Source organism: Galeopterus variegatus, unplaced genomic scaffold (assembly GCF_000696425.1).
Source record: "Galeopterus variegatus unplaced genomic scaffold, G_variegatus-3.0.2 Scaffold10948, whole genome shotgun sequence".
Taxonomy (NCBI): domain Eukaryota; kingdom Metazoa; phylum Chordata; class Mammalia; order Dermoptera; family Cynocephalidae; genus Galeopterus; species Galeopterus variegatus.
In genome coordinates, this window is record NW_007737059.1 from 26,781 (window position 1) to 37,110 (window position 10,330).

Consider the following 10,330-nt stretch of genomic DNA (forward strand, 5'->3'; position numbering starts at 1 on the left):
GCTCTGTGACCATGATAAAATAGAGCTTATATGAATTGCCTTTTCTGCTCTTTACTGAACAAAAATTATTATATTATAAACATAAACTATATTTTGAATGAGATTAGTGCATACGTAATTGAAGAAGCACTTTAGGAAGTGTGCTATCTGAAAAGATTCCACAATATTGCCTGGTGTACATGTGTATGTATGCATGCAGATGTATCTGTTAATTCAAACAGAGATTTTTTTCATCTTATTAAGAAGAATACATACATGGCATTGTCATTAAAAATATCAGATTCTGTTCTAAGATAGTTTATGATTTTAGGAATCTATTCCTTGAAGTAAATATGCTGATACATCCATAGCCTTCCTAGAAATTTCAGTAAATATTTTAGGCTTTGAAAGCCAAGAGACAAAAATTGAGGCGATGATGTAACTTGTGTAACCGTTTCAAATATAGCCATTTAAAAATGTAAAAGAATTCTTATCTCAAAAGCAAAATGGGGGGAGGGGGAAGGTGCTGGTCACATTCGACCATGTGGGCCTTAGTTTGTAGACCTCTATCCCAGAGAAATACATTAGTTGAATTTGCCCCTATCTGCCTCTTCTCTTCTCCTGCCAAATGACAGAGGCAATGTCCAGGTACTCTTGGAGGGGGACATTAGCAGAGCTCCTTGTCCATCCCCTTCCTCAAATAGGATAAGGGATTATTTTATCACCATATTATGTACTCTGACCTTATTAGCAAAGACTAAGTTATTGGTCTGGAGTTAAAATAAACAAAAAAAAAAGAATGAGTGGGAAGGGAGATGTAGAGAAGTAGTGAGTTCATTCTATCAATATATAGCAATGTTTTTAAATACATTTTTACGTTTTAAGTCTTTCTGTTTCAGAAAAATCTAGAGACCCTCATGTTATTAATGTCCTAAAAATGAATCAGGCTTATGAGAAATTTTATGGAAACTCATTAGAATCAATCTCTTCAAAAGTGATTGTAACACAAACTACACAGCCGAAGGTCGATTCCAGTGGTGCCAACAGTGAAATATTACAGGTGGATTCTATAGATTTTACCTATTCCTTTTTTACATTGCTTTGCTTTCTTTAAACTATTCGTTCACATTTTTGAAGGCGTGTTTTTCTTTCTCATATTTGCTTACAAATCAGTTATTATTTTGCCTACTTGCCATGAGAATTCTAAGAAAATTACATAAAATGCAGTTTATTCTCTTTATGATATTGAAACATATGAAGATACTTCAAAAAATTCATGGTAATACTTGTATTATCTTTTAACTCTATTTTTCCATGATCTTTTTCAAGTAGCCTCATAGATTTATCTGGTAAAGTACCTAAAGCATTAAAAGATTATGAGCTTGGATTTAGAAATGTTGAATTTAAGTTAAAAGAAACATTTTAAAATTACAATGAAAATCTTTTTACATATAGGTGGTAAAAATAGGCCTAACACACCCATAAGCTTTATTAGTTTGCCTGAATTTTGAAAACTACCTATACATTTATAGATCATTTATGCCATCAGTCTGTCTGGGAATTTTGTTTGAATTAAAGGTAAAACCATTTCTTTTTCCTGTAAGGATGGGACACCTTCGTACCTACTTTCTTCCTCTTTCTTCTCTTTACTCTGCGCCATAGTTGTGAACACATTTTATAAAAATATTTTAAAACGTTAATGTGGAAGAGGATCAGGTAATGTAATTGGTAATGTTTATAACTGAACAAATGGTCGATTTTATGACTTTCCTTGGGAAAACACTACCTTGCGATCGATCATTCTTTATCAGAGGGGATTTTATTAGGCTTCAGTACACCTTTCCTGGCCTCATGGTTAGGAATTAAAGAAAGACATTTGTTTTTGTAAAACCCCCTTCTGAGGTCAGCGATGCTAAATGTTTGAGAGAACACAAAACAAATTAGTAATGACCGAAGGCATTTAACACAGCTGCCTACCAAATTGGAGTAGGTATGGAAATGTTTCAGGAAATGAAACATAAAGGCCCTGGGGGAAAATGCCCGAAGTATGTGAGTATTTCCTCTTCCCAGTAATTTATGAAAATTCTTAACCAGAGACCTGCAGTCTTCCCTTTCCTTGCCAGACCCTCAACTCATTAACAGGGCAGAAGGTGAAAGGACTACAAGGAAAGGCAAAATCAGTCAGATGGTCAAGATAACATTGAAGAGTAATCACTAGTTACCCTAAAGTTTTCTTAGCACTGCTGTGAGGTCCCTCCCCTAGAACTGTTTCAAAGTCCATCTAGCCGTCTCCCACAATTCCCAGTGCACATGCTTTTGGCTGTAGAGGCTCCACTTCAGCCCACAGACCTCACCTCCTCCTCACAGAGGGTGGCCTGGTGAAGCTGGCCCAGGCAGAAGTCCAGGCTGGGCTCAAAACACAGAGATCAAAGTGAAAATAGTGCCTAGAAGCCACTCTCTTCCACAGCCATTCTGCAGGGACCTCACCCAGCTGAGCCTTGTGCCTATGGCTGCACCTCTGATCCTTCATGGGCAGTGCTGATCACAGGGCCAGGTGCTGGCCAGACCTGTTCAGTCCTGTTAGATTGAGACCCAGGAACTGCTTGGCATTGCAATCCAAGTAAAATGGGAATTAAAAATGGGAATTAAGTGTTACACCCAATTTGAGGGGAGGCGGGAAAAATTACCACCCCGGTAAGTGTCTGGCTCCTCCATTTCCTATTGGGATTTCTGCTTTTTAAATAGGAAATTTTATCCTCCCTCATTACCTAGTGTCTACTTAGAACAGTTTAAGACCATTGGTGTTTTTCAAGATGAATCTCCAAAGAGTAGATGGGATCAGGGAGGCTCAAAACACTGGAGGGTAGAGAATGAATAAATGAATGACTAACTAAATTTGTAAGAAGCTTCCCTATGATCAGTCCAAAGGCCATTCTTTCTCTTGGTTTTATTACATTCATTCCTTTATTCATAATCTGCACCACTCAGAAATCTATATAATTTTCAGTAGTGAGAGACTGTTTACTTTTATACTTAATTTTAAGTAGGTCTGCATTGCACAAAGGCTTTATTTATTTTTATTTTTTAACTGACACGTAATTGTACATATTTATGGGATACAGTATGATATTTGGGTACATGTACACAATGTGTAACGATCAAATCAGGGTAATTAGCATATCCATCACCTCAAACATTTGTCATTTCTTTGTGTTGGGAACATTCAAAATCCTCTCTTTTAGCTATTTGAAATTATACAATTAATTGTTGTCAGTGGTAGTCCGTTTACAGTGCTACAGAGCACTAGAACTTATTCCTACTATCTAGCTGTAATTTGCATCTGTTGATCAACCTCTCCCTATCCCCCTTCTCTCAACTCGTCCCAGCCTCTAGTAACCACTGTTCTACCCTCTACTTCTATGAGTTCAGCTTTTTTAGCTTTCACATACAAGTGAGAACATGCACTATTTACCTTTCTGTGCCTGGCTTATTTCACTTAACATAATGACCTCCAAGCTTATCCGTGTTGCTGGGAATGACAGGCTGCATAGTATTGCATTGTGTATGTATCCCGCATTTTCTTATCCAGTCTTCTGTTGATGGACATTTAGGTTGATTCCATATTGTGAGTAATTGGTATTGTGAGTAATGCTACAATTAACATGGGAGTGCAGGTATTCTGTTGAAATACTGATTTCCTTTCCTTTGAATATATACCCAGTAGTGGGATTGCTAGGTCATATAGTAGTTCTATTTTAAGGAGCCTCCATACTGTTTTCCATAATGGCCGAACTAACTTACATTCCCATTGACAGTGTATGAGTTCCCTTTTCTCCACATCTTCCCCTCCGTTTGTTATTTTTTTTTTTTTGTCTTTTTGCTAATAGCTGCTCTAACCCAAGTGAGAAGATATCTCATTGTGGGTTTAATTTGCATTTCTGTGATGATTAGTGATGCTGAACATTTTTTTCATATACTTGTTGGCCATTTGTATGTCTTCTTTTGAGAAATGTTTATTCAGATCATTTGCCCATTTTTTAATTGGATTATTTGTCTTTTGTTGTTGTTTGGTTGCTTGAGTTCCTTATATATTCTGGATATTAGCACTTTGTCAGCTGTACAGTTTAAAAATATTTTCTCCCATTCTGCAGATTGTCTCTTCACTCTGTTGATTGTTTCCTTTGCTATACAAAAGATTTTTAGTTTGATATAATTCCATTTGTTTATTTTTGCTTTGTCTGTGTTTTTAAGGTTTTATTCATGAAATCTTTGCTCAGACCCATATCGTGAAGTGTTTTCCTTATGTTTTCTTCTAGTAGTTTCATAGTTTTTGGTCTCACATTTAAGCCTTTTGTCAATTTTGAGTTGATTTTCGTAAATGGTCAAAGATAGGTGTCTAGTTTTATTCTTCTGAATATGGATATCCAGTTTTCCCAGCACCATCTACTGAAGGAACTGTCCTTTCCCCAGTGTGTGCTCTTGGCGCTTTGTCAAAAGTCAGTTGGCTGTAGATACATGGATTTATTTGTGGGTTATATATTCTGTTCAATTGGTCAAGACCTTCATTTTAAGAAAAGGACATTGAGAATGTACCAGTCTAAGAATAAGGTGATGGTCAAAGACCTCAGTAAACACATGAAAATACACTCTCACTAATGAAATGTCATGTAGGAATATTTACGTTTGTTTCACAATATGTTCTTTTCTTATTGAGCAGGATACAGAACACAAAAAATTATTAGAAAGAAAAAGAAAAGGTCAATTCTCAAAGATGATCAGAAAGAACAACGACAATGGAATGCTCTGTCATTTTCTATTGAAGAGGAGATGAAAGAGAATTTAAATTCTGGAATAAAGAAATTGGAAGAATATTTGATGTCATGTACAAGTAATTCAGTGAAATTTCAAGTTGAAATGGTAGGGTTAATTGCCTGCTTTAAAGCATGGAAAGAACATTGCCAGGGTGGAGGTGAGTGACTCTATAGTAGATGGGTAAAGAGTTACGATAAAAATATTAATGATGCTTACATATTTATCAAGTGCGTGGTTGTGCTAAAAATTTTACATGTGTCATCTGATTTTATTTCCAATATGACTCTCTAAGATGGTTATTATCATCCCTATTTTTCAGATGAGGAAGTAGAATTGCAGAGAAGTTGAGACAGGGTGTCAACAGGTTAAAAATGGCACATTCAAAAAGAAATGGAAGAGAATGTAAAGAAACGACTCTTACAAAAGATGTGGGCAGAATTAATGAAACCAGTAAAGCAGAGGGAGGCCCAGCATTGGCAACAGGGCCTATCAAAGAAGGGAAGCCCTTAGTGCCAGGGAGATCTGAAGTTGCTGCTGGGAGGTGATTTTTCATGGGTCTTTCACGCCTTGCAAGCAGAAGCACTGATGGTTTTTGTTCCATACTGTGTTTTCAGGGATGTTTGTGCAGTGAACAGTCTCCAAAGACAAAGATTATGTATCCTTCTGAAGCAGGATAGAACAGGGACTTGCCCCAGGGAGGCTGCTCAAGCTGACACCAGGATGCAACACCTTAACCACCCTACCAATCAGCTCGCCCTTCTTCAGAGCCTTGTGGTTTTCTGAAAAGGAAACAAAACCACAGAGTGCAAAAACTTCCTTGTTCTTTGGCTCTCAGAAAAGAGCTTGCTCAAGAAAAAAAAGCAACTAAACCCCTTTTTCTCATCTGTTTTTTAAAATATTCCTCCCCTTAGTTAGGATAGAGAAACACTGCCATCCCAGAACATATAAACCCTTCCCTCAAAATTCGTGGAGTGGTCCTCATTCACGAGCTTGCCTGTGCACCTCCTGTGTGTACTTTTGCTTTGCAATAAACTTTGAGTGTGAGTGTGACTCTGCCTTGTGAGCTTGATGTTATTGTGGGTTCCTGAAGGGGTTCTTCCCTTGGGAAATCCAAGGACCTGTCTCTCTGACATCACTTCTAGATCAAAGGCCAGGTTTGTTTATTGTCTAGTGTAATGAAGATAATGTCTCCCTCCAGGGAAAAGCGGTAGATTTGCTTGAAATTCATTATAAAAGATTTGGGTTTTCTAAGTTCAGGGTTCCTTAGCTGTGTCACAATCCCACTGTGTGTGCATCTTCTACTTGGGCTTTATATCTCTCCCATGGAGCACAAAGGAAACTGATATACACATGATGCTTATATTGCTAGTTATATCATAAGTAATAAATTCTTTTTGTCTCTGACCCAAGACTCTCATATCTTTTGCCAGCATCCATGAAACTGTGGTGAATTAAATTGTTAGTTTTCCATAGGGTAAAATCTCAGATCTTTCATAGTTCTTGACAGGAGCAAGGAAAGAGTGGATGTCAGAACTCTTTGAGAGCTTTAGCTACAGAGAATAGATACCTAGAAGCTGCTATGGCCTTAGGTAATGAAACACAACCATTTAGAAACTATGGCTGGCAGGGAGGGAACTGAGTGGAAATGAGTTCTCCTATCTAGCATTCTAAATGCTCCGTGTTCTACTATCAATGTCTCCAATGGGCAGTAGAGAGTAATTTTGGTGAAACAGGTAGCAGGAACGATGTGGAGATACTATTTGTAGATATTACTTCCTCATGTGACTTACATAAATCTGTGCTTTTATTCTCTATTTTCTTGGAGATTGCAATTTGGAAGAAATAGGTAAGGGAAAATGTCAGTGAAAAATTAGACTGAGTAGAGATATATAATTTTGATGCTAGATGAAATTATCACATGCCGTTACTTCTCCAAACTGACATTTCTTCCTCAAGTAGTTCCAGTGGACCACCCTGTATTGAGTATCTCTTACTCAGATCCTTTGTATGCATGGCCACAGGACTCTTCTCCATATTCACACTCAAATCTATTTATTCTGCCACCAACCAAGCCAATCCCTCAGTGGGCCCATATACCATGGTCATTTCATCTCTCAGCCTTGCCTTATGCAGTTTTGCTTATCCACGATGTTGTATCAGTTAGGAGTTGTGATTGGCTGTTATTAACAGGTAAGGATTAACATCGTCTTTTAAAAGCTAGAAGTTTATTTCTTACTCTTGTAAAAGAAGTCCAGAGATGGGAAGTCAATGCGGCTGTGGCAACTCTTCAGGGTCCCTGGTGCCTTAGGCTCCTCTACCATCATGTTCCCCCATTATTGGTGCATTGATGAGGGTGGCCATGACCTCCATGATGGCCATATCCCAGAATAAAGGAGGAAGAAGACAAAAAGGCAAATATGTACCATTCCAGTTGTATTACCTCCATTTAATAAGACTTCCCAGAAATTCCACCAACTTTGGCTTACATCTTGATGGCCAATGTTAGTGACAAAGCCATATGTAACCATAGGGAGATTAGAAACTGTGGACTTTTTACTGGCCACATGGCAGTGTCAATATAGGGATTGATATAAGAATGGATGTTAAAGAGGCATAACCAGTTTCTGCTGCAGAAGTTCTTCTTGTCTCCCTCTGCCTAAACTCTGTCTGTCCTCCAACATCAGTTTATGGCCCATCTCCTCGTGAACCCTTCCCAACTACTTCAACTCACATACACTTACTGCCTTGATCACTCCTTTTAGACCTTGAATTATGAATCTCTTCGATTTCTTATTTATCTATTTCAAGACTGATCCCTTGTTTCTTCAATTAGACTTAAAGTTACTGGAGGTGAGAACTCTGTCTTAAGTCTTAAATCTCTTTTTTACCTCCTTAAAAGCATACACTGGGGGTCTGCATAAGCAGTTATTCAGCTGTGTTTGTTGAAGGAAGAGGGCATTACAACAGCCCTGACCTTGTATGAAATGGTTAGATGTGGGGTAGAGATAAAGGGGCTATATGTGAACATAAGGTAATAAAAGGGCTTGGAGAGTGTATAGAATAATTGGGATGCAGTGGGGTTATATCTTAGCCTTCCGTGATTGAAGGGTTCCATTGATTTTTTTCGTGAATACAAATACTGTATATGATCAAGAGTAGACTTTAGTAAATGTTGCTGATGTTTTGGTCAGGTATATAAAGTCACAGGGCTTTTTCCTATGAACATAGAGTAAAAGACAAACACAAATAGTGTGCAGATTATATTGCATTATTTTCCTCTGGAAACTTGTTCAGAACTGAGTTTATTTTGCTAAGAATTACAAAGCTTGTTTTTTTTTTTCTTTTTTCCTACACTTAACTCAGCTATTTCTTTTTTTAAAAAAGATATAAAAATATTACTTAGTAAATAAAATGTAAAAACATAATTTAACTGTTTCTTGAGGATATGAGGACATCAGTAGGAAAACTTTTTCTTTTTTACTTGAAACAATTGATTGTACATATCTGTGGGGTACAGAGCTGAATGTCAATACCTGTGTGAAATATGCGATGCTCAAAACAGGATATAGTATACTTATCATATTGTGATAATATATTAATATATTTATCATTACACAGTGTAATGATGAATATAGTAATTTTATTTATCCCCTTTACTCCTCTTCCTCCCCTTTTCCCACCTCTGGTGGCCTCAGTTCCATTCTCTCCTTTTCTCAGCTATTTCTAAGTTACTTAAGATGACAATAAAATGTGGATAAAGTATTAGTTTTATTTAATCATGCGGTTTAGTTTTTTTATGCTCTAAAACCTCCATTAAAGTCAAGGAAAATAGGGTTTAATCAAATTAGGCTAATTGATTGACTTGATTCTTATCACAAGTGATCAAGTAGTTGTTTCTGACGTTCTTTGTAACAATTTTATTGTTTCTTTAACAAGGCAAAATTTCAAAAGACTTAAGTATAGCTGTTCAAATGATGAAAAGGATCCATTCACTCCTGGAGGGATACCCAGAAATTTTGGAAGAGGAACATCATCAATTTATAGCTAAATGCATTAAATATTTAGGCTTTCATGATCTGGCAAACTCTTTAGATCCATCCCTGGTAAGATAACTAGAATTTATCATTACTTCTAACTTTCACTCAATTTTAATATAGTACAATAATTAATAGCTATCGTAAAGTATCTCATATATAGTTATCAACTGAACATATTTATTCTGGTTCTAGTTTATAAAACTAATAAATTTGAAAGTATTTGTTAATAACCTAGTTGCCAAAATTTGAAGTAAGTTAGAATTAAAAAACTTATATAGATGCTTCCTGGAAGCAGATATTAAATACCTGATGCCACTTTGTAACAAGAATGAATCCTGGAGTTAATTCTAGCACACAATGTAAAAACTGAAGTGAGATTGAAGAATGGTCTTTAATAGGCTTTTCTAGCTTCCAACTCCAGGATGAACTTTTTAAAAATGTTAATATCTGCTGTTTTATTTATCACTAGAATGATATTTTAGGTGCTAAAACTCTTCTTTACTTAAATATTACACTATTTAAAATCATGCTAAAAATGCCTTGTGCTTAGAACATGTTCAATAGATATTTATTAAATGTTTATTTAATTTTGTAATTTAAGTTGATTTTAAAGAAATAATACATTAAAATAATAACAGATGTTAGGAGATGACAACAAAAAGAAGGAAAAGAATAAATCTTCAATTGACATTGGACCAGCTAGGTTTCAACTACAGTACATGGGCTATTACTTGATACGAGATGAGAGAAAAGATCCAGATGCCAGAGTTCAGGATTTTATTCCTGACACATGGCAGGTAATGACAACACTTTATTTTCTTAATTAGTATGATATCGTAGCTTCTCATTACTGTGTCTCTATGTGTTGTATTTTGCATAAACTTCTTAACCATGTTTAATGCCATTTGAAACTGTTTCATCAATAAGGCTGACTATAAGTTCACGTTTAAGGAAGGTAATGTTTCATCTAATAGATAAACTGTTTTCATGTGGGTACATCGATTGAGTTATATAGACATCTTTGAGTTCACAGTATCATAGAGGATCCTACAAATATTGCCCATAGTAACAGAAAAACTTGTGTAGATATAAATAGGTACAGGGAAATTTTGGTGGTCTAAGCTGGGAGTTCTTTATGTCTATGTATCCAGCAATACCATCTGTGATGGGTAAGAGAGAGAATCTGATTGTGCATAAGAAGCTCCTTGGTTGTTAGTAATACAAAGTGTCACCATCGAAGTTGTGCAGTTTCTGAAGAGTTAACTTTTTCTAAAATGATCAGTCAATTTTGCCTAGGGTTTATTTAATAGAGTTATGGGCAAATTTTTTTTTAAGTGAATGGAAAGATGTGCATAATCCTTAGATATTTATACAGCGAATGCCCAACATTTTCATTGATCTTAAACAAGTTTGTTTAAAATTGATAAAAATTGATTAACAAATGAGAATAAAATATATCCATGTAGGAAGTCAGAATCTGATTCCCCCCCCCCCCCCCCCCG

The 10,330-nt window shown here is 36.2% G+C and overlaps 1 protein-coding gene across 1 annotated transcript in view; it reads left to right on the plus strand.

Annotated features, from left to right (window-relative positions):
* The window catches only part of LOC103610332 (probable ATP-dependent RNA helicase DDX60-like), a gene marked incomplete at both ends in the record, with an annotated part of 48,161 nt that overhangs the window by 19,145 nt on the left and 18,686 nt on the right, over nucleotides 1-10,330 (plus strand). The window contains 4 exons of the mRNA XM_008594520.1: nucleotides 879-1,025; nucleotides 4,697-4,948; nucleotides 8,728-8,894; nucleotides 9,467-9,625. Coding sequence (XP_008592742.1) covers nucleotides 879-1,025; nucleotides 4,697-4,948; nucleotides 8,728-8,894; nucleotides 9,467-9,625 — 725 coding nt within the window. The remainder of the gene's footprint in view (nucleotides 1-878; nucleotides 1,026-4,696; nucleotides 4,949-8,727; nucleotides 8,895-9,466; nucleotides 9,626-10,330) is intronic.